At 31.8% G+C, this 26,027-nt stretch overlaps 1 protein-coding gene across 1 annotated transcript in view; it reads left to right on the forward strand.

Annotated features, from left to right (window-relative positions):
* The window catches only part of LOC114334728 (serine/threonine-protein kinase SIK1), a 276,581-nt gene that overhangs the window by 133,288 nt on the left and 117,266 nt on the right, over nucleotides 1-26,027 (forward strand). Inside the window, exon 3 of the mRNA XM_028284829.2 lies at nucleotides 18,578-18,641. Coding sequence (XP_028140630.2) covers nucleotides 18,578-18,641 — 64 coding nt within the window. The remainder of the gene's footprint in view (nucleotides 1-18,577; nucleotides 18,642-26,027) is intronic.

Genomic DNA, 26,027 nt, shown 5'->3' on the forward strand with positions numbered 1-26,027 from the left:
AACTACTAAAATATTTTATTTCATTAGTAGTTCCAAAATGACACAAAATCTAGGCATCGGATAAAAAAGTTTATTTGAAGAAAGTGTATTTTTTTGCTCTTTTTAATGGCGGTACAGACTCGCTTTTTTAATATTGTATTTAATTACAGTGTAATTTCCACATATTAATATATTTTTCAAATTGGGCTCTGTACCGCCATTCTTTATTATATTACGAATACGTGTGCCAAATATCTTGAAAAAATATTCAAAATTACAGCCGCAATCTTGGAACGCGTTTTCGCTACCTGTTGATTGCTACTGTTTCCTCTTAAATACTTATTTCAAATTTTGAATCAAGTAAATTAATAATTAAAATAATAATTATTAATAAATAATAATTTAAATATTACTTGATTAAATAAAAATAAAGGCTTCTTCTTCACGTGCCACTCCTAGCGGATATTGGAAATCATCATGGCCACTGCGACTTTGTTCAATCGATTAAAAAGTTCAATCGAACTACAACCTAACCATTCACGTAGATTTAGAAGCCACGATATTTTTCGTCTTCCCATACTTCTTTTGCCCTGCATGATATTTCTTAAAAGTTCGTACTTCACCCCTCATAATGTGCCCCAATATTCCATCTTTCTAGTTTTTATCTCATTTATAATTTCGCATCTTTTGTCTAAAGTTTGTAGTACTTGCGTGTTAGTGACGCGGTCCATCCATTATATTTTGAGAATGCGTCGCGTCTATAGCACCACATCTCGAATGCTTCGATGTTTTTTATGGTCGACTGATTTAGTGTCCAAGCCTCAATTCCATATAACAGGGTAGAAAAGTCCTCCAAATAATTCAAAACCAATACGTATCGGGGAATAACGAAACTCGAATTGAAGAAAAATATGTCACTAAATATATGTATATTTATATAATGGTAGGGGAGCCCATGCGGGGATTTTTGCAGTTACTCGAGCGCGTCAGATTATCATATGGGGAGAAACCTGGTACCCTGCAGATGTACCTTTACCATATATTGGCTCTTAACACAGGGGAGTTCGTTAAGGGGGGCCCGAAAATAAAATATATCCTTAAAATAACTAGAAATTGTCAGATTAAGATAAGGTAATTTAAGTACATGCAAAAGAGTGTATATTTCAAAAATCTGACGATTTGAGCCGGGCGTAAGGAAATGGGTGAGTCCCAAAATTTCACAAGAAAAAAGCGAATATTTCGCGAAACGAATGACTGATCGAAAAACTAAAAAATATGTGCTCAATATTTTTTATAAATCTATCGAATGATACCAAACATGACTTCCCACGGAGAGAGGTGGGGGACAAATTTATTATTTTAAATACGAATCCCGCGATATTTCGCGAATTGAACATCAGATCGAAAAACTGTAAAATACACTTATTCAATATTTTTGAAAAATCTATCGAATGATACCAAACACGACCCCCCACGGAGGTGAGGTGGGGGGTTACTTTAAAATCTTAAATATAAGCCCTTATTTTTTATTGCAGATTTGGATTCCTTACATAAATATAAGTAACTTTTATTCGAAAGATTTTTTCGAATTATGGATAGATGGCGTTATAATCGGAAAAAACGATTGTCGGAAATGGAAAATTAAATTAAAAGATGGCAAGCGCCCACTAAAATGGAAAACTTTACTAAACTTTTTTTGGTTTTAGGACCTACTCTTCACAACCCAATAGGTCCCAATAACGCTCGAGTGACTGCACATTTAGCATACTTTGCTCCCCTACCATAAAATATATAATTATTCCAGAAGATATACTAAAGAAATAAGTATGTACCTACATATAAAAATAAACTGTTTTACAGCATTATTATCATTATACATGTATTATATTATATTATATTATACATATACAGTCGAACCCGCTTCTTAGAATTCCGCTTATAGGAATATCCCGGTTTAAGGAATATAAATTTAAGGTCCCGAAACGTTTTTAATAGCCACCAATGATCGGTTATTATAATATCCCGGTAATAGGAATATTTTTGCTTGGCACGAAGGCTATTCCAATAAGCGGATTCAACTGTATTATGTATTATGGCAAAATCAGTTACAAACAAAAAAAAATTAAATCGTAAATCAATTTAGAAGCCATTATTTAAAAAAAAACTTATGAAAATTGAGTTTAATTATTATACCAGGTAAACCTTTGTTGATCTACCGTATGCCCTAGAAGCGGGTTAATCGCATTGTTCACGGTTACCACTATTTTCCAGCTTCCTATTTAATTTAATTCGATATTCATAACGCCCGATAACTCCTACTGGACTTAATGGAAACAGCACTAACGCAATTAGAACTTCGATAGGAATATCCCTATCGATATCCTGGAAACGTCGAACATGAATAACAATTAATGTAATTGATAAAATTATGGCTAGATTATTATAACATTTTAAAGCTACCAGAAGAAAAAGATGGATAAAAAATACAACGTTTTAATTCCATTTAGTTTGAACAAAAACTATGGTTTGATTTTGATAATGTCAATGTGAACAACTCTTATCAGATATTCCCTTTGAAATAAACAATCAATTATAACATAACTAAAAGATAAAATGTATACCATTTTTATTCAGTTGCAATGCGAGGCCAAAAATGTCTTAATTTTTACTTAGATTACAGAGCGCAACCAGCACTCTTCTCGACGATTTCACCTCTTGTTAGAGGCTCTTCAGAGAATGCATAGGTTGCTTTTCTCTAATCCAGTAAATCCTTCGACATATATTAGTCCCACACTGCAACTGAGGTGAACGGATTAGGTGACTAGCGTCATCTGGCAATTGAAAGATAAAATTTTTCAATCCTAATAGCAACATTAATAATATTGAAAAATATATATTAAAAATATTACTAAAAGATTTTTAAATTGAAAACTTATTGGTACTTTTCCCTGGTGACACCTCCAAGGCTTCTACAATTTGCAAGCCAAATGGATGCTGCAGTGAAGACAAAAGGGAAGGAATTCTACACTATGCAATTCACAACCCCCGTGTGCATCTTGGTAAAGTTCCAACCAATTCCTTGGTTGGGCTTTCTAATCTAAGTAAAAATTAAGACATTTTTGGCCTCGCATTGCAACTGAATAAAAATGGTTTACATTTTTATTTTATAGTAGTATTACTCCGTGGAGTAACTAAGTACATTTTTTTGGAACTTTACCAAGCTGCAGACGGGGTTGTGAATTGCATAGTGTAGAATTCGTTCCCTTTTGTCTTCACTGCAGCATCCATTTCGCTTGCAAATTGTAGAAGCCTTGGAGGTGTTACCAGGGAAATGTACCAATAAGTTTTCAATTTAAAAATCTTTTAGTAATATTTTTAATATTTTTCAATATTATTAATGTTGCTATTAGGATTGAAAAACTTTATCTTTCAATTGCCAGATGACGCTAGTCACCTAATCCATTCACTTCAGTTGCAGTGTGGGACTAATATATGTCGAAGGATTTACTGGATTAGAGAAAAGCAACCTATGCATTCTCTGAAGAGCCTCTAACAAGAGGTGAAATCGTCGAGAAGAGTGCTGGCTGCGCTCTTTAATCTAAGTAAAAATTAAGACATTTTTGGCCTCGCATTGCAACTGAATAAAAATGGTATACATTTTTATTTTATAGTAGTATAACTCCGTGGAGTAACTAGGTGAATTTTCCGTTGGAACTTTACCAAGCTGCAGACGGGGGTTGTGAATTGCATAGTGTAGAATTCCTTCCCTTTTGTCTTCACTGCAGCATCCATTTGGCTTGCAAATTGTAGAAGCCTTGGAGGTGTCATTAGGGAAATGTACCAATAAGTTTTCAATTTAAAAATCTTTTTGTAATATTTTTAATAATTTTCAATATTATTAATGTTGCTATTAGGATTGAAAAACTTTATCTTTATAACATAACTCTTTATTATTTGACGCTACTGGTTCTAGATGAAATGTAATTTGAACAAAAGCTGTAGACTATATATTGGGATATATAAATACTAAGAATGGAGGAAGATTTCAATCAGGGTGGCACTAGAGGAGCTTACAAATTCCTAAAACAACTCAGAGAGGGATATAAACCACGCACTAATCTTTTTAGGCTATCCGCACATGGAGCGACGCTCGAAGTAATCGACTCGATTCCAATCGCGTAGATCCCTCCTCGTTACTTAAGTTCCTTCGTTGTGGCATTGAGCTCCGTAGACGGAGCGTTTAGGATTGCAAATCTCCTCGTCTTGTACGACTCTCGTCCCTTGCGATCCGTAAAGCACGAGAAAGTTCGAGTGAGACGCACGTTTACAGTCATTATTTTATTTGTTGGCTTCGTTTTTTTTTATTTTTGTCCTAAATTAAATTTTAGTCTTTTTAAAGATCGGTGAATGTTATGTTCGTTGATTGTAGTACTATTAGCTTTGTGGAAATATATTGTTTTTAATGTAAAATTCTGAAAACATTGAACTTCTGTTTCAAGGTGTTTATTATAAAATTTGTTGAGGAAGTAGAAAAATACCCTCAGCTGTATAATGCAACTGTATAAAAATGTAATAATACCGTACTTTTCATAGATCGAAATAGTAGTTTTGGTTACTATATAAAAATGCATTAATTTATAAAAAAAACAAAATCGACTGGTGTGCGGAGAGCAATCGCTTGTGTCGCAGGGTTCGTACAAGATGAGCAAGACGCGCGAACTTCGAGACGTGTCTTCGATCGACCCATGTGCGGACGGCCTTAGAAATAGCGAAGGACAAATTATCAGTGACGATGCAGCAATAAAAGTAGGTTGGAAAAACTATTTCGAGGGCCTGCTTTCAGAGCAAGCACAAACAAACACAGCCCATGCAGTAGAGTTGGTGCAAAATCTCGTGAACCTTGAAAATGCGTATGTATAACCGAAATAAAATGAAGCCTAAAAACATACGACTATTTTATTTGCTGCGAATTGCGCGACAAGGTCCCATCTGCACCCTGATATTTTCAGTAATGTCGGATTCAATCGTTTCGTTCGTATATTGACGTCACGAAATGAATGAATTAGGTTCACGAGATTTTGTAACAGCAATACCTGATGTCGAGATAGCAGATCAGAACCAAAAGGTTGTTGGTAAGATAAACACAAAAATGAAATTTTTTGAACATGATGTGCGATGTCATTTTCTCGCAAGTTTCGTTAAATGTTTAGGTCATAAAAAACTTATTTATTAGTTACTAATAATTTAGACTAGGCGCCAAGTAGAGGTCACCGTGTCCTTTTCAATTCTGATGGACAAACTCAACGGTTTCTTATGGATTTTTATCTGCTGATTACGAATTTCGAGGGTGAATTTTGATCCGAGTGGTCAAAAAATTGTTATAAACAATTTAATTGTTTATAAGTTGTTTATAAGGCTCTGGCTCATAAACTAAAAGAGATAAAAAAGATTGTTCCAAATAAAATTTGTTCGTTAATAAAAAACGAAGAAAAAAGCGTTTACTAAACTTCAATCCAACAATTACAACTCAAGATATTGTAAAATTAGTGCACAATGCAAATTGCAAATTGCAAAATAAGTATTTTTCGGAAGATTTATCGATCGTAACTCGGCTTCTACGCATGCAAATGAGCCTTAAAAGGTGTCATTTTAAAGCTTCATTAATAGGATTCCAAACAGAGTTTGCTAAATTACTTGATCTTCATTTGATTTAAAGTTATACCCATTTGGAGTTATAATTTTCTTAAAAAAATTGTACATTAATTTGTTTATAAGGGTTTCAAGCAAATTTAAGCTATAAACATTTATACTTTAATTGACAATAATGATAGAAGAACTTAAAAGGAACATTTTAAGCTTACGAAAATGTTTGTAAGTTTATTTTTGGCCAAGATATCGATATTTTAATAGTGCGCTCTGAGGCGCAAGATCGGCTCACCGCGTAAAGGTTCACGCGCTAACTTCTCGATGCAAATTATAATTTCTATGTATATACACGTTACCTTCATTTTTCGTTTTTGAAGATCCTAATAAAATTTTATTATATAATTCTTTTAATTAAATCATCATACTGTACCTCGTATCACCTTTCATTCTATTTCTCACCTACTAAATGAGAAAAAAAAAAGATTAAAAATAATATTTCAGAAATAGAACTAAAAAGTACGTTGATATTATTTATTAATACTATTTTTACAAACATTTTGTTCCATGCATCTGAATCGAGATATACAGGGAATCTCAGCTTTTTTACATCTGCATAAGTTCTTAAAGCAATTTTTAGAGTTACATGGTGGTACTAAGTCTGTCCTTGTAGGCAGTAAAACTAAAACTTTCTGGGGATTCAGTTTAATTATCTATATGATATAGATATAATCTATATCATATAGATATCTAGTGGATAGTGGACAGTATCCATATAAACTGGATCTAGTTATTTTATAGCATCATCAAGGCACGTCAATATGCTCGTTTTATATGCAATGATGATGCTGCAAAATAACTCGATCCATTTTTATATGGATATCACATATTGGCTCATTTGCATGTGCAGAAGCCGAGTTACGATCGATAAAGCGTCGAAAAATACTCGACTGTGAAACGATGTTGCGCCTCATAGCGCGCCATTAAAATATCGATATCTTGACCAAAAATAAACTTACGAACATTTTCTTCAGCTCAAATTATTCCTTTTAAGTTGTTCTATCATTATTGTTAATTAAAGTATAAATGTTTATAGCTCAAATTTACTTGAAACCCTTATAAACAAATTAATGTACAATTTTTTTAAGAAAATGATTATTCAAATGGATATAACTTTAAAACAAATGAAGGTCTAGTAATATAACAAACTCTGTTTGGAAGCCTATTAATGAAGCTTTAAAATGAGACCTTCTAAGGCTCATTTGCGTGCGTAGAAGCTGAGTTACGATCGATAAAGCTTCGAAAAATACTTATTTTGCAATTTTCAATTTGCATCGTGCACTAATTTTACAGTCGGTCTTGACGGTCCAGTTAGCTGGGGCTCAGTCGATCGACAAGTTTAGTGGATTTGCGATTTGCGGTCGCTGGTTCGAGCCTCAGCTTTCGAGCCTCAGCTAGGTCATGAAATTTATAAAAGGCCAACGCCTTAGTATAAAACTCAATAGAGTCTACGGCTTGGTCTGGAATAAACTGGCGTCTGATCGGCCTATGGAGGAGCGGTACGGGAAGGGATAAGGGCTTCCGGCTTGGTGATACTCCTCCATAGATCCCTACCGAAGGGCGCTGACGCCTAAGAACGGTGTATACATACATACTAATTTTACAATATCTTGAGTTATAATTGTTGGATTTAAGTTTGGTAAACGCTTTTTTCTTCGTTTTTTATTAACGAAATATTTTTATTTGAAACATTATTTTTTATCTCTTTTAGTTTATGAGCCAGAGCCTTATAAACAATTTATAAACAATTAAATTGTTTATAACAATTTTTTGACCACTCGGATCGAAATCCACCCTCGAAATTCGTAATCATCAGTCAAAAATCAATAAGTAACCGTTGAGTTTGTCCATCAGAATTGAAAAGGACACGGTGACCCCTCTGGCGCCTAGACTAATTTAAGTGTCCTTATTTTTATTAAAAATTATATAATTAAATTACAATAATTAGTAACTTAATACTTTGCTAAATATTTAAAGCCGATAAATAGCTACAACGCCCATTTGATTAAAATTCCAACAGACCCAAAAACCAATTAAAGAAATCAGAATTTCAATCTCCTTCGTTTATATTTCCGGATTCGATGAAAATTGCATCGCGTCTGTCTTTTGATAAAATAGAAAATGCTCCAAAGTGTTCTGAATAAGAAATCAAATCGTTTCTTTATTCGTCAGTTTTAATCTGGCGATGTGCACATCTCATTGTGAATTCTTCTTTATTTGGAATTGAAGGCACGTTTTAAATATCTGGAAACTGAAAAACTTTCTTAGCATAAATAAATGTTTAACTTAAGAGTCAGTTGCAGGATATTGGGGCATTTGGTGTACAGTAAAATGATAAATGCCCCGTTAAGATACGCAAAATGCTCTCGCTCCCATAATTCAATTTTTTTCATTTTAACCCACCACTCCCAACCCCTACCCCCCAAATACGTCATTTTTTCGTTTTTATTTTTTATAAATCAATTTAAAAATTTTAAAAAGTTCACACGCATAATTGAGGCTTCTCAACAACACTCATCAACAACAACAACAACAATCAAAATAAAAAATGAAAACAATACAACAAATGGATTTAACACAACAATGGTAATCACACAGTCAATTGAGAAATGTTTAGTATATGATATCGACTTACACATCCTTTTCATAGATTTCAAGCAAGCCTTTGACAGCTTAACAAGACCTGACCTAATAGAAGACATGAAAAACCTAGATACCCAATGAAACTTATATAGCTTACGAAATAGTGGAGTCACTTAAGGTGGATATGAGCTATTACCTCCGATTTCGTTGAACCTCCATCGATTTGCATGAAAATTGGTGAGTGGTTAGAGGATATCTTAAGGAACAAAGGTGACATGGTGCCATGGTGAAAACTATTTTATTAAAAATAACCCAATAATTCCATAGAGGGACAAATTTCAAGCAAAATTTGTTATATAAAGTTATTAAAATAAATCAAAACTTTTTGAGTTATTAAAGATCAAAGATTTTAATTTTTCTTGAGAAAAATGCATGTTTTTAACCAATTTTTCATCAATAACTCAAAAAGTGTAAGTTTTTACAAAAAAGTTGTGATTATCACAATTGAAGCTAATAAAAAATTAAATAAATCCCTTATTAGAAAAACCTTTTAGTGGTAACTAAAAGTGAGTTATAGGTAATTGAATGTATATTTTTTTCAGCGAGTAAAAAAGTCGAAGTATTGAAGCTGAAATAACGGGAAATTGATGCATTTTATAACATAAACTTTTTAAACATTTGTCAAAGTACTTAAAAATATCTATCAAATGAGGCCCCGAACATGTTGATAGCGTTAAAATTTATGCTCCGAATTTTATTCAAAATTTATCTTTTAAAAATTTTTCCAAAAAATGTTATTGTTTTTTTAATAACTCCGTTTGTGTTTACGATATCACGTTCATCTAAAAATTATTTGAAAGTTAATTCCAAGTGCTATTTAATTACAAAATTGGAAAGAAATTTAATTACAGAGGATTTAATTACGTTGAACCTAATCTTTTAGACCCCTCAGTTTTTTAAAAATAAAAGGTTAAATGACCCCGGTTGCAAGGTTCCCACAGAAAAATTTAAGATCTAAACGTTTCTATCTCGGTTATTTTTACCCTATAGAAATAGTAAAACAGGTAAAATATTTGGTACAGAAAACAGTAAAACTTGGTTATATTACATTTTTACGTATATTGAGTATTTTGGAGTGATTATCAAAAGAATATGACAATTACATTAATTTTTAAAAGTATGATTTTTTTAAATTATACCTTTCTTTCAAAAATATGCATTCTAAACCGGTTAAAATTATCGAAAACATTATTTATGCTAATATAAAGAAGTTCTTGTAAGGATTGCTATAAATTTTAATTTTTGTGGAAATTGCGTATGTTTCATTTTTCACTTTTTCCTAAAATATTCGAAAGGGTTCTTTTATTTTCATTACAACTTGCTTAATTTTGACGCTATTACCTTGTTCTGAAGCTCATTTGATAGGTATGCCGAAGTACTTTGACAAATGTTTAGCAGGAATATTCTATACATTGCATCGTTTTCCCGTTATTTAAGCTTGAATATTTGGATTTGAGTACTCGTCGAAAAAAATACACATTCAATTGCCAATAACTCACTTTGAACTAAAATTAGTTTGGTTCTTTATGTGAGAAATGTATTTAATTTTTTATTATCTTCAATTTCAGTAATAATAACTTTTTTGTAAAAGCTCATAGTTTTTGATTTATACGTGAAAACCGATTTAGAACATGCATTTTTTTACGAAAAAAATAAAATTTTTGGTCTTTAATAACTCAAAAAGTGTTGGATTATTTTAATAACTTTATATAACAAATTTTGCTTATAATTTGTCCCTCTATCGACTTATGGTATTATTTTCAATAAAATAATTTTCACCCCCGAGTAGGGGTGGCATCCACACCCAGCGTAAAAGCGCAAGTTGGCATCATGTCACCTTTGTTCCTTAAGGTATCCTCTAATTACTCACCAATTTTCATGAAAATCGATGGAGGTTCAACGAAATCGGAGGTGAAAACCTTCAATGACTGCACTAAAAATGACACCAAAAATATAGAAATAGCGACCGGAGTACGAACGGCAACAAATAGCAACCGGCGACTTTCTATCAACGTCACTATTTTTAATGTCGCTATAGAAAGAAAGAACAATAAGAGCTACAGAAAATAAATAGACCACTACATTTTGAATATTTTTTGTTTCCTTTTCAAATGCAATACCAAATCATATTATAGAGTATTGAAATTGAAAAATTAATTACTTACTAATAAGTACGGGTACTAATTATTATGTATTTTAAAAGAAAAAAATCATTAAACACTTCATTTTTTAATATAAAAGCTATACTTACTGCAATGGAAGGTTGTAAGTGACATGATAATACACTAAGCATCAAAATTAACGTACCACCTTAAAAATGGGACATTTTTTATGTCTCGTATTTCCTAAACCTGTTGTCCGATTTGAGTGATTTTTTTAGTATATTATAGCTTTATTCTTCAAGAATATCAATGTAGTAATATTATTGCTAAACAGGTAAGTGTCATTGTATATCGGGTGTAACAATGATAGTGTGTTTTTTCCTGAAAGTTCGGAACACCCTGTGGAATATTCTAGCGTATATAAAATATTGAAATTAAAACTCAACTATAGCCTTAGGCTTTCTTAACATTTTGCTTTTTGGTTCGTTCGCTTATGTGTGATAATAAAAAAGTTAGGTACTTTAACAACTAGATATGTTATTCATCAATACAGGGTGTTTCTGAATAAATGCGACAAACTTTAAGGGATAATTCTGTAATAATGACCGTTTGCTTTATAAACATATTTCCACAAATGCTTCGTTTCCGAGATATAGTCCATTCTTTCACGGTTTTTGCTCTAAATTTTAAAGAACCGCTGGGATTGACATGAAATTTGGCATACGTATAGCTTACATGTCAAAGAAAAAAAGTGATATTGTGCCGATGTATGCTTTTGCCCTGGGGGTGACTTTCACCCCCTATTGGGGGTGAAAAAATACATGTCCAAAATAAGTCCGGAAATGGGTAAACTGACTAATTTTAAGTAACTTTTGTTCTATAGAGCTTTTTCGCTAAGTCAACACTTTTAGAGTTATTTGCGAGTGAATATGTTCATTTTTCAACAAAATAACCACATTTTTAGACGCTTTTTCGCAAATAACTCAAAAAGTAAGTATTTTGTCGAAAAAAATGTTCTTAGCAAAAATATAGCTTATAAAAAAGTGAAAAAAATGGTGTACGCGACAGGTCTCTGGATCTCGTAGAACCGGAGTTATAGCCAATGAAAAATAGATTCATATTTACCAAATTTCAAATAGAATATTTCGACGTAAAATATCCAAAAAATTAAGCACTTTTTGGGGAAAACCCATTATAACTTTTTTATAGTGTTTAAAAAAATCTTTATTTTTGTTTTTACAAAAAGTTTCTATCGTTAAAGTTAAGCAAGTTACGCTCAAAATAAAGTTGGTCCCTTTTGTTTTAAAAAAAAATCGGGAAGACCACCCTCTAATTAGCAACTTAAATGAAATTATTCGTTACCGCTCCAAAAATTATTTTACTTATGTTGTGTTTATATGATCTGTAAGTTTTATCGATTCAAAGTGCTTATTTTTGAAAAAATTTGGTTTCAAAATAAAATTTTAAAAAATTTAAATTTTGAAAAATATGCTTTTTTTCAAAATAACTTGAAAATTGTTAGAGATACCAAAAATCTCGAAAAACAAAAAAAAAAGTCAGATTTGCTTTTCTGAATATCATGTATTTTTTTGTTTTTCTCTTAGACGAAAATTGATTAAGATTTGGTGTTTCTAAATTTGCATACATTCGTGATCAGTGACTCGTTCAACCCATTTTAACTACACGAGTCAAGAAACTTGTGAAGTCGTAACGATTAAGATCATTTAAGATACTAATTAGGGGGTGATTTTCTCGATTTTTTTACCAAAACCAAAAGGAACTAACTTTTTTTTGAGCGTAACTTGTTTAATTTTGATGCTAGAAATTTTTTTTATAAAACAAAAATAAATCTTTTTTAAACACTTTAAATAAGTTGTAATGAGTTTTCCCCGAAATCTGCTTCATTTTTGGTTATTTCACGTTAAAGTATTCCATTTGGAATTTGACGAATATGAACCTATTTTTATTAGCTATAACTCTGCTTCTATTAGGTGTAGAGACGTGATATATACACCATTTTTTAAAAATTTTTACAGGCTATATTTTTGCTAAGAATATTTTTTCGACAAAATACTTACTCTTTGAGTTATTTGCGAAAAACCGTCTAAAAGCGTGGTTATTTTGTTGAAAAAATGAACATATTCACTGCCAAATAAGTCGAAAAGTATTGACTTAGTGAAAAAACTCTATAGAACAAAAGTTACTTAAAATTATCCAGTTTATCCATTTCCTGACTTTCTTTGGACGAATATTTTTTCACCCCCAAGAGGGGGTGAAAACCACCCCCAGGGCAAAAGCACATATCGGCACAATATCACTTTTTTTCTTTGACTTGTTAGCTATGTGTATGCCAAATTTCATGCCAATCCAAGCGGTTCTTTAAAATTTAGAGATTTTGCAATATTTTACCGTTAAAGAACGGACTAATACGGGATGTTGAATTTTTTCTTACAAATTAACGATTTATTTATTGCTCCAAAATCGGTTGGGATATGCAAATGAAATTTGGTAGGTTTTAAGAGGTAGTTATTGCTCATTTTTTGACATACAATTAAGAATTTTATATTCACCATTGGCGTGCATACGGGATGTATATAAAATGTTTATACCCGTATGCACGCCAATGTTGAGTATAAAATTCTTAATTGTATGTCAAAAATGCGCAATAATTACCTCTTAAAATCTACCAAATTTCATTTGCATATCTCAACTGGTTTTAGAGTAATAAATAAATCGTCAGTTTGTAAGAAAAAATTCAACATCCCGTATCTCACAAACGAAGCATTTCTGGACATATGTTTATAAAGCAAACGGTCATTATATTTTCATGCAGAATTACCCCTTAAAGTTTGTCGCACTTATTTGGAAACACCCTGTATTGATGAATAACATGGCTAGTTGTTAAAGTACCTAACTTTTATTACCACACATAAGCAAGTGAATCAAAAAGCAAAATGTTAAGAAAGCCTAATGCTATAGTCGAGTTTTAATTTCAATATTTTATATACCCTAGAATATTCCACAGGGTGTTCCAAACTTTGAGGAAAAACCCACTATCATTGTTACACCCGGTATACAATGGCACTTACCTGTTTAGCAATAATATTATTAGATCGATATTCTTAAAGAATAAAGCTATAATATACTAAAAAAATAACTCAAATCGGACAACAGGTTTAGGAAATACGAGACATCAAAAATGTCTCATTTTTTAGGTGGTGCGTTAATTTTTATTCTTAGTGTATCTATTATATTATATGAAAGTAAACTTGAATTCAGGAATTGATTATACTTATTGGACTATATATTGGTAAAAAAAATAATTTAATTCGTATACCCATGTTAGAAATTCTATTTAGAAAATTAGTTCATATTAAATAAATACTTTTGTTTAGTAACAAAAAAAAACAGATGGCCATAAACAAAAATCCAGAAATAAATGTAATTATATGTCAAAAAGAAACTTATCAAACCTGTCGGGATTCTGGCGTGTCGGGATTTTGTCTGTCGGGATATTGGGGTAGACCCAATTTTAGGTACGTTTAGGAAATTAAAGAAAGAATAAACTGAGGCAAAACAGCTATAAGTAGACTAATCGGTAATAACATGACTATGGTGGCAATAGGATACCAGCAAAGAAAAATAAATATCTATAATACTTTATGATGCAGAAACATGAAGGTGAACAGGAATTGTCAAAACACGATGTACAGCTGTGGAAATGGATCATGCCGTATATAGTATGGAGACAAAGTTAGAAATGAACACATAAAAGAAATAGGTGCAACCAAATGGACAATCGGGAAAGATGTTGAATAACAACAAAAAATACAATTATATTGTATCGACATATAATCTGAATTAATCAGTCGCGATTTCCAAAGACAGCGTGTAATTGCAAACCAACTGAGATGAAGAAACGTTGAAGACCCAAAGAGTACTCCTTTTAAAGACATAAAATAAACTAATAATTTATTTGAGTAGATAAAAATTTACAAAAGACTGTTTCGATAAAACTGGCTATTGTGTTGTGTCTTCCAATTATATTAATGATTTCATAAATATTTTCTAGAAAGCTCTAATCCAAGTCTAGGCTTTAAGAAAACTCCAGATTCATTATTTTATCTTGTTTATCCAGCTTCTTTGTGCAACTAACCCTTTCAGAAGCGAAGTAATGAAATTTTAAACAATCGTCGTGCACTTCCCGAAGCCTTTTTAAAGCAGAAACTAAAATACTACTTTTTCCTTTGAGACTAATGTTTTCTCGAGCTGCGCGCACCGGGAAAATCAATGACAAGAAATAGGAAAATGCTTTCTTATAAAATATATGGTCAACTACGAGTATATCGACACTCGAAAGCTCCCGTTTACATGTATCTAATCTCATAAAAGCCTAATGCGACAAGTCACGCCGTGTGTCCGGTGCGGTTTCGATATATAAACATTGAATGACGTTTAATAAACGTCATTATATTTTGTTATATATATCTTTTTTATAACATCTCCAGAATGACTGAATCGAATGAGCTAATTTTGATTTAAAACATTTGTAAAAGTCCAAGGAAGGTTTAAAAGGTGAGAAAATATGATGAAACTTGAAACTGTAAGGCACATCAAAGAAACATGAAACGTAAATCACGTTTCATGGAAATAAAACACTGCTAAACAAATAGACGTCCGGTCGTTTATGAAACTTTCCGAAAATAAAAATGTGTTATGAGCATGAATCACACTCGTTTCATTGGTAGGCGGACTTCAAGATTTGTTTAGCCGTGTTTAATTTTCATGAAACGTGTTTTACGTTTCATGTTTCATGTTTTTCGTTTCATGTTTCGTTGGTGTGCGGCTTGCCTAAGGCAGGCCGCACATCAAAGAAACATGAAACGTAAATCACGTTTCATGGTCATAAAACACTGCTACACAAATAGACGTCCGGCCACTTATGAAACTTTCCGAAAATAAAAATGTGCTATGAGCATGAATCACACTCGTTTCATTGGTAGGCGGACTTCAAGATTTGTTTAGCTGTGTTTAATTTTCATGAAACGTATTTTACGTTTCATGTTTCATGTTTTTCGTTTCATGTTTCGTTGGTGTGCGGATTGCCTAAAGAAAATACTAAAAACAACAATATTATTGTCAGATACACATAGATATACAGTATTTCTCATGATCATTTTTCAGTGCGTAACAAATGATAGGAAAAAGGGTAAGTCCGTGATAATACACATTTATGACATCTATTCTAACATGACAGTTTAGTTAAATCTGACAGTTGTCACATTTTATTTTCAATTTGGAATAAAAACAAATCAAAAGTGTTTCTTGCATTTATAAAATGATATTTTCTTTGATTTGTATAGTCTTATAAATTATACAGATTATATTTGTAATATTATTATCTAATTAAAAAAATTTTTTTTTTATTATGGCGCCATCTATCGACAACTAGAATAACTAGAATAAATGTTACAAAAATGTCACCGACGAAATGTAATCATCGACGTGCCTTTTTTTCTGTCACATACAATTTAATGCGTTAGAAAGAAATCGAAAAACTGTGACGCACTGAAAGATGATCATGAGAAATACTGTATTATACTCCTTTAGATTTTTTTCACTAAAACTGCGGCTTACTTCGCGTTTATTTACTTTTTTACGTTTCCCGTGAAATCCATGCTTTTCTCACTTTGTTTGGTCTAAATATGGTTTTAGAATTGTTTCACTAGATTTATTATTATTAACATTTATTGCATTAATGCACAAACTTGAATTTTCAACTTTATCTCAGAGAAAATGTTGAAAAATAGTTTTTATTATTGTAAGTCAACAATATTTTAAAATTATTTTTAATTATAAACAAATTTTCTGTATATTAATTGTCGATATTTTCTAAAATAGAGATATTCTTGAGCAAGGAGCACATTGTTACACACTTCCTATACAACTAATAAAATTTGACATCTAATGGAATATTGTAAAGATCTTATTCCTAAGATTTCTACAAATATGTCAAAATCAAAAGTAGCCAAATTGGAGGGTGCCAGAAAAAATAAGTTCTAATATTCTAACTAAATCTTCTATTTTTATGTTTATCAAAGTGGGGTAGGGCGAAAATACATTATAATACAATATCTGCAAAAATAACTTAATATTAATATCCATCTTACTCCTAAATTTAACAAAGATTCTGCTATACTTACATTATGTACAAATTTAACCTATTTCTTCTTATTTCTGGCAACCGTCCTTGCTTCTATCCATGTTGTTCCCCTTTTTTTCGAATATTTTTCCTAGGGTTCTATTCCATGTTTGTCGTGGTTTACCTTTCTTCTCTGCGTTTTTGCCTGCCAAATTTCTTTTACCGTTTTTGTATAATCCATTCTCTGAAGATGACCCCACCAACTGAGTTGCCTTCTTTCTATAAAATCTCAGGTAGACTTGATTTCCAAATCTTCTCTTATTTTTTGAGTGTTCCGTAGTCTATCTCTTTTGGTAACTCCTCGAACTCGTTTAAGGTATTTCATTTCTACTGTCTGTATTTTATTCTTTTGTCGTTCTGATAGAACCCACGCCCACGACTCGAAACCAAAAGTTAATACAGACTTATATGTAATTGATAAAAAAGATCAAGGCAGGTTTTGTTTATATTTGATTCAGAGTTGGACCACCATCTCCGTATAGCTATTTCCGCATCCTTATGCCTCATCAGTGAAGTTCAGAAGACATAACCTTTTATGATTTTTATTAATTGTCATTCCATTTTAGTAGTACTTAATTCCATATTTCTATATTTCTTTGTAGTTGTTTCTCATTTTCGGCCAATATGACGACGTCGTCAGCGAATGCTCCTTCTGAAATATCTACTCTTCTTAAATTTTGATAATCAACGGGAATTTTTGAATTTATACTTCTTTCATATTCATTCATATCAATTTTACGGCCATAGAACACTGGCTTAAACGGTTGTCGTCCGATAACGGTACTCAATTATCTTCATTTTTTTCTTATTCTTTTTAAATCTCTGTATTTTTTTAATAACATTTTTTGGAAAGTAGTACGTATTAAAATTTGTTTAATATTTAACTAAAATACAAATTAACTGTTTATCATTCTTTTTTTCACTTTTACGTTACATTCTTTAGTTATCTTTTTAAAGTAGAAACTAAAATACTACTTTTTTCCTTTGAGACTAATGTTTTCCCGAGCTGCGCGCACCGGGAAAATCAATGACAAGAAATAGGAAAATGCTTTCTTATATATGGTCAACTATATCGACACTCGAAGGCTCTCGTATACATGTATATTCAATAAAAGTGTAACAGCTTCGAAACGCTGACATTTCCTCTAAATCGATGCAAGATGTTTGTTCGTTGAAAAATAAAAAGCATCGCAAGAACTGTCATTTACGGAGTTTTTCTCTTGCTATGGTCTTATATCGTTTCAGAATATGTCTGGGTATAAGAAAAGTGAATTTCATGCAGCGCTCCATTATACAAAAACTATAATTGTCATTGACTAAATATATGGTATAATTGTTTTGAAACAATTTTCTTGTGGCATCCTAATGCAATTTACTATTTTTGTTGAGAGTAAATCTTTTGTCTCTTCACTTATACTGATGATTTTGCCCCTTCACCTATACCTATACTGATGTATTTTATTTTATTCAGGTTTATGGTTAGTCCTGCCTTTCGTATTCCTCTTTTAATTTATTTGCCATATTCCAAGTCATCTCTTTCCTGTGTCAATATTATCTGGCCATCAGCGAATTGTATTGTAAATATAGATTTGTGTTGTCAATGTTGTGTCCATCTTTTACTTTTTATGGGTACCTATATTCAGCTTCAATTAATACTTATATTACTTTTCCGTAAAGCCTACTGTATTATTTATGTTTATACTTTTTATTATTATTTGATACTTTTTTAAATAAGTTTAGAAAAAAAAAAGAATGTGTGTGTACTTTGTACGCACTTAAGAAGTTATACTTCTATTATATGATTTCATGATTTCACGAAATAAATATACTTTCAACAGATTCAACAGGATGATATAGAAAAATATGGCGGACTGACGTCACATTGGTACAGTTTAATGCGTTTATTTTTTGTATGCACTGAACTGATATATAATTTTTTTTGTTACAGGTGATGGAAACCAAAAATATGATCTATTTGGTATCAGAATATGCTAGCCAGGGAGAAATTTTTGGTAAGTGTAGTAGTTCAGTTTATATATTTTTTATTTATATACTCGTATATATTTTAATACACTCTTGTCTGAATAGAATTCAACTAACTCAACTTACTCTCATGGAAGTATGGTCAAAATCCAGAACGATCTTTCAAGACCCTTTCATTTCAAAAAGTGAACAGGGTGGTGGGCTATCTGTTTTTTACTTAAACTTGCTCTAGAAAAGGTACTTCGAGAGTCCCAGATTAACACAAATGCCTTTAACAAATTTGTAGAAATTGTCGGAAATGCAGATTATATTGGCATATAAATTCCCAAAAGACTAAATATATATGCTGTACTAGACCAAGCAATCATACACCTAGAAGAATAATAATTGACGATTTAGAACTGGAAGATGTGGAGAGCTGTTTATACCTAGGCTAGGCTCGCTATTGACTAAGTATAACAACGCTCAGCGAAGAAATTGAAAGAAGAATAGTCTTCTTTCTACTTTATAAATAGGCTCAATGCCTGTTGTACTTCGGTTTTTAGCCTCAATTGACATTGTATGTCCATCTTTTCCTCGGTCGTCCCAATGATCTTCTTCCATTTGGCGATTTGTCTCTTGCTATTCGTATTATTCTATTTTTTGTCATTCTTTCTATGTGTTGATTCCATTCTATTTTTCGTCTTTTGGTCAACATGTTTATTTCTTCTATACCACATCTTGCTCGTATTTCTCCACTTCTTACTCTGTCTCTTAGAGTTTGGTTTGTTATTTTTCGTAAAACTTGTTTCCGCTGTATACGTCATTATCGGTCTTATTGTTGATTTATACATCCTGGTTTTCGTTTCCATTGTGAGGTATTTGTTTCTCCAGATTGTGTTGTTGAGACATCCTGCTGCTTACCAATAACAAGAATAGTGCTTACCAATAATTTGGCAAATTATTTTTGTTTTCAAAACCATATCAACGAGATACTAAAAATTCTATAATACTAGATACTATTAGAAGAAATTCCCCACAATTATATAGATATTTGTCGGGAATTTCTTCAGCTTTATATTAATTTTAGTCTTTTATGTCATAATAAATTGTGATGAAAATTATTTTTACTTTAAGGTAATATCAGACAACAAAAATGCCATGCATTAATAATAAATAAAACGCAAAAAGGAAAATAAATGAGCTCATTTATCATGCATACACTTTAATAATATATCTTTATGTTTTTGCGTTTAAGCTGCAACCTACCCATAAACGCTGTGTTAAATTTCCATCAATAAGAATGTTAAATCAATATTCCTGTTGTGGTCATTGTCGATTTATCCACCTTTAAATTTTTGATCTTTTTAGCAATATTACATATAAAAATGTATAAAAATCGAAACTAAAAGTTTCCACTATAAGTTATGATTACCAATAGCTATAAGAATTTTTAGTTCTCTTCTTACTAAATGAAGTGATTTGTTATGCAATTTTCTTCACTTAGTATATTGAGACCAGCTTCTTTGGTTTCCCTTTTGTACTATATTTATGTTTCTTTTCAAAACTATTGACGAATGTTTCCATTGGATTCTACAATCATTGTACTACGCATATTTGCATTTTTTGTTTTTAAGCATTCTACATATTATCATGCACTCACCGTTTCAGGCACGTTTCGATTAGTTTCCGAAAAATATTGATTTTAATGGTTTTGAATATGAACAATTTATACTGTCTGGAGCATATGGTATCAGACATCTCTGTGTAAAATCAGGTTTTTCGGAGACTACGCTACGTGCCGGAAACGATGATAATATTATGTAGAATTTGTTAATTTCCTTTATTAATGTAAGATTCATGATCATTGATTCTAAATTTAGGGATCCTGAGATGTATTTAGCAAATACAATTAAACATTAGATAATATATGTGTAAATAATATATGAACAGGGTTATTCACGTGTCAAGTTCCTCAAATGTTGTGTGTATCGTATCGTGTATTGTATTACTATATATGGATGTGAAACGTAGATAATGAAGTTCATATAATAAACAAAATAGAAGCCTTCGAAGTGTGGTCATATCGTAAAATGCTCAAAATATCATGGGTTCAACGCATTTCAAACATAGAAGTCTTAAACAGAATAGGTCAAGGCGAACGTGACTTAACGAAGATGGTAAGAAAGGGAAAACTTAAATATCTGGGGCATATAATGAGTGATAGCAGATAGTGGATACTGCAGTTAACATTCAAAGAAAAGATTAAGGGAAAATAGAAATTGGTAGGAAGAAATATTCATAGCTCCGAAACCATCGTAAATGCTTATTAGCTGATGAATTGTTACATGCTGCGCAGCACCGAGAACAATATCGGAAAATTGTCATGGAAGCTACAGATGATTAAAATTTGAGCACGGTACTCAAAGAAGAAGATCTAAGAACGACTTTCTTGTAGAAATAATTTGCAACTTTCTACTTTAAGACAAAGTATAAAATAATGTGTAAATAATATGCGAACATAAATATTCACATTTCGTCTATAGTCGGTTCGCTAAACTCAGACACAACTGGCTAGTGATTTTAGTAAGTAATTTTGCCAATTTCATAAAATTGGCAAAAAAATAATTATCAAATAGTTAATAATTACTATTAACCCGACATCGTAGGTATAAGGGTACTGATTATACAGGGTGTAACAAAAATACAGGTCATAAATTAAATCACATATTCTGGGACCAAAAATAGTTCGAATAAACCTAACTTAACTTAGTACAAATATGCACATAAAAAAGTTACAGCCCTTTGAAGTTACAAAATGAAAATCGATTTTTTCGAATATATCGAAAACTATTAGAGATTTTTTATTGAAAATGGACGTGTGGCATTCTTATGACAGGCACATCTTAAAGAAAAATTATAGTGTAATTTGTGAACCCCATAACAATTTTATGGGGGTTTTGTTCCCTTTAACCCCCCAAACTTTTGTGTACGTTCCAATTAAATTATTATTGTGGTACCATTAGTTAAATTCAATATTTTTAAAACTTTTTTGCATCTTAGTATTTTCTCGATAAGGCAGTTTTATCAAGTTGCGGCTTCTTTTTTAATATGTTTACATCAAAATTTTATGGGGGATTCGTTCCTTTAAACCCTCCAAATGTTTGTGTACGTTCCAATTAAACTATTTCTGCTGTACCATTAGATAAACACAGTGTTTTTAAAACTTTTTTGCCTCTTTGTAGTTTTTCGATAAGGCACCTTTTATCGAGATGTGGCTTCTTTTTTAATACGGTTCAAAATATACCTAAAAATGTAAATCATAAATAAACTTTCATATTATTACCTAAGCTCCATAATCGTACTTAACCATATACAAATATGTGGTGGATTTAACAAATATTCAAAATATCTCGATAAAAACTGACTTTTCGAAAAAGTAGTAAGAGATAAAAAAGTTTTAAACACATTGTGCTTAACTAATTGTACCATAATAATAATTTACCGGGAACGTACACAAAAGTTTGGGGGGTTTAAAAGTACAAAATCCCCATAAAATTTTTGTGGGGAGTCCAAATTTTACTATAATTTTTTTTTAAGATGATACTGCCATAAAAAATGCCACATGATTTTCAATAAAAAATCTCTAATAGTTTTCGATATATTAGAAAAAATCGATTTTCATTTTGTAACTTCAAAGGGCTGTATCTTTTTTTTTGTGCATATTTGTACTAAGGTAAGTTAGGTTCAATCGAACTATTTTTGTTTCCAAAATATGTGATTACATTTATACCCGTATTTTTGTTACACCCTGTATATATATAATAATTACTAAATAGTTAATAATTTTGCCAATTTTGGCGAAATTTGCAAAAAACAAAAAAATTACAGACTAAAATCACGAGCCAGTTTGAGTTTAGGGAACCGACTATACCTGCCATTTTATTATGCATATTTCGTTAATTTAAGCTCGTCGCGTCGGATAAAATTATACAGAAGCAAAGCTGCTACCATGACATTCTGTCACTTTGGTTCGAAACGTATCAAAAACAAAATAATTTGTTGAATTTTTAACACTCTCTCTCTCCTTCATAACGTATTTTTAACACTTCTTTAGACTTGGAGACCGAAATCATAGCTAGTTTCCAACTTTATATTGATCCTGGTTAATATTTATTTTATTTCGAAGGTAATCTGGAGTTGATATCCCTTTCTGGATACGTCTTCTGCTCTAAGAGTACTTTTAAACCTTTTTCGGACTAAATCCAAAAAAAAATTAAACCTTTTTAGGGCTTTTAACTGTGTACCAAATATTACCACATACATTATTTTTAATATCTCATTTGAACCCCTGTTTTAACATCAAAACCTAATGAACTAATTCAACTAAATGTACCAAAACTCCACTAAACTATGAAACAGTTTATTCCGTCCCAATGATCCTTATAATTGACCGGTTTACCAGCTCGAAAAATTATATCAGTGTGGCGAGAAACTGTTATCCTATGTGTCTACAACTCCTACGCAAGACCTTGACGCTCTGACGTCACAAGACGCACTAGATACGTTCGAACTCGACGGGGATCTCGAAACGACGCACACAATGTACAACGACGGCGTCCCTGAACCACCACCGATAGATTTACAACGAAGACGAGATCCCTCTGGTTGTTTTTCTGCGTGAATTTTCTGTATGTAGACCAGGGCGGATATGTTTTGAGGTGGAGTGAGAGGTGGCATTCGGATTTTTGCAGAAAAAGTTATGTGATAATTTTACTAATAATAATTGACTTATCCTCCCTCTCAAATAACATACAGGGTGTCCCGGAAAATAGTGCGTTCCTTCAAGGTATGGGCTAAGTGCACCATTTAGAGCAAAAAAGTCTGATAAAATTTTTTTGTAAAGTCAACCGTTTTCAAAAAAATAATTTGTTAATTTTAATGCATTTGATTAATGTCCACAGAAAAGCAAATACAGCCGGCAGCGCTGCGTTCCTTCTTCTGTGCTAAAATAATTTTACGGCCAACGGGCCAACTATCATGAATCATCGACCATAGGCATAATATGCATTGATAAAATACTGATATGTAACAGTGATAGAAAAATAACATAATATTTGTGTTTATTAAATATCTAATAAATAAGGTTTGTATAGTGTTTTGACTTACATGAAAAATTTTTATCCCAATAAAGCTACGTCTTCAAGAAGTATCGATAGAACATGTTGCAAACATTTGAGTGCCTACATTTCTCCATTCAATCTTCTGGGAATTTCGAATGGTTCAATCAGATGATTATAAAAAATAATCCCAGCCCACAAATTCATACTTTTCGCAACCATGAAAGTTAAACACACCATTCGTAAAATAAACTTTATCTGCACACAACACTTTACACAGAAATTCGGGTTCTCTGAAGATTTTGTTTTTCTTTGAGGTAAATAGCCTTGCTGTAAATCTTGCACTAAACGTAATTAACATAATATCATGATACTCGCGATCGAAATCATGACAATATCACAACAATACGATGTACCTATTCTGGGGTTACAGGTGATTATGATGTGACTGTTTGTGTTTACAATTATTGTGTATTTTTATCTTTGCTGTGTCAAAATAAATAAAACTGCCGTGTTGCCAAATGTAAATTTTCGTAAAAGACATTACTTTAATTTTTTGGGGCAACATATGACTTTAGAAAAAAAAATTTATAAGAAAATTTTCTTTTAAATGGTGCGTTCTACCCACACCTTTAAGGAACGCACTATTTTCCGGGACACCCTGTATGTCCTAAAAGTATTGGCACAAAATTCATTGGCTTTAATTAAAAAAAAAACAAAATAATAACAAGCTGCCTTTTGTAAACAAAAATATGTTCACGAAGTGTGGGCAGGGAATACCATGCTTGAATCTGCCGAAAATTGGAAGACCACTGAAGAGGTTAGAAAGATTTAGGAAATAGCTTCAGAACAACGTTAGAAAGATTGATAAGAAGAACAAACCACCAGGTTGGAATAGACGGAGAGGCAGCGCTGAAAAATCTCTTTGAATTTACTAAAGCTAAATTTTTCACAGTTGATTACTGTGAGTGTGTAGAGAAACATACTGCGGTCGGTCAAGCGAAACGTAGAACAGGGGTTACTGAGAGGGTATCAAAGTTGCCTTCCTACAAAGGTAATTAAATCCATTTACTAAGGCTGAAAATCAGTACACACATTCTAAATTAAATATAAATAAAAGTTATTATAGTCGGTCAGCTGTATGACGGGACAGAGCCGGTCGGTCGGCTCCAATAGTCGATTGAGGAAATGAAGCATTTTGGGTCGCAATTTTTTCGTCTAGCATGGATTTACTTGAAATTTTCACAGAAGGTAGGGAACAGTCCAAGGATCATTTTCTATATCATGCCGCTATCAAACGCTAAAACCATGGAGGGGGGGGGTAAAAAAAGAAGAGAAAGGTGAATGCCAACAAGAGTTGGCTTTCACCTTTCTCTTTGTGAAGACACAGAAATCAACTCAACCACCCACATACTCGTGGTATATTCATATGATGCTTTGAGGTATATCTTGTTTAAATTTCACCCATCGCCAGGGTTTAATATATAACACGCCAAATGTAGAGCTTGCTTAGAACACTGATGATACTCTCTTTAGAGCGAAAACGTTCTGTTTTAATGTAGCCCTTTATTGGGGTTTAAATAAATATATCTTTTACACAGAAGATTTTTTTCTTCAATTTACGTAAAAAAATGTATTTTCTCGTCTTCCAATAGAGCAATTTTCTTCATTTTTTAATCCGATGTAAAGACACCTGAATAACGCATTACCAAATCCCAAAGATACTTTAGTTTTGTTTAAATAAAATAATTTATGTATAAAAAACAAAACCTACATATTGTAGACTTCTTTTTGCAGAAATTACCACACGTCGTGTACTTTTTAACGCTCTAAATACAAATATTCTCATTTGAAAGCTGTATAATTATATAAATAATCCTTTGTTTAAACAAATTGATATTTTTGTTAATCATTAGTTTCAGCTGCTCTGATTTTGCTCTAGAGCAATATGTCGTCTGTGTTTATATTTCCTTGATTGGCAAACTTCTATACAGGGTGCCCAGAAACTCTACCGGCAAACGAAGACAGGAGATTCCTCAGATAATTTTAAGACAATTTAACCCAATTCACCTAGTCCGAAAATGCTTCCTAAGGGAGCTAGAGCTCTTTGAAGATGGCGCCATGTAATTAGTTTTTCTTAAATACGTCCAGAACGCTTCTATTTAGAAAAACGAAAATTTGTATACATGTTTACTTTTCAGTAGTGAATCGATTCCATCCATTTCGAATTTCTAGTACCGGTCATAGGCGTCCGTTTTGGGTAGGGCAATGGTTATTTTATTGCATAACTTTTTTGTCTTCAACTTTTAAGCATTT

The sequence above is a fragment of the Diabrotica virgifera genome, chromosome 5 (assembly GCF_917563875.1).
Source record: "Diabrotica virgifera virgifera chromosome 5, PGI_DIABVI_V3a".
NCBI classification, from domain to species: Eukaryota; Metazoa; Arthropoda; class Insecta; order Coleoptera; family Chrysomelidae; genus Diabrotica; species Diabrotica virgifera.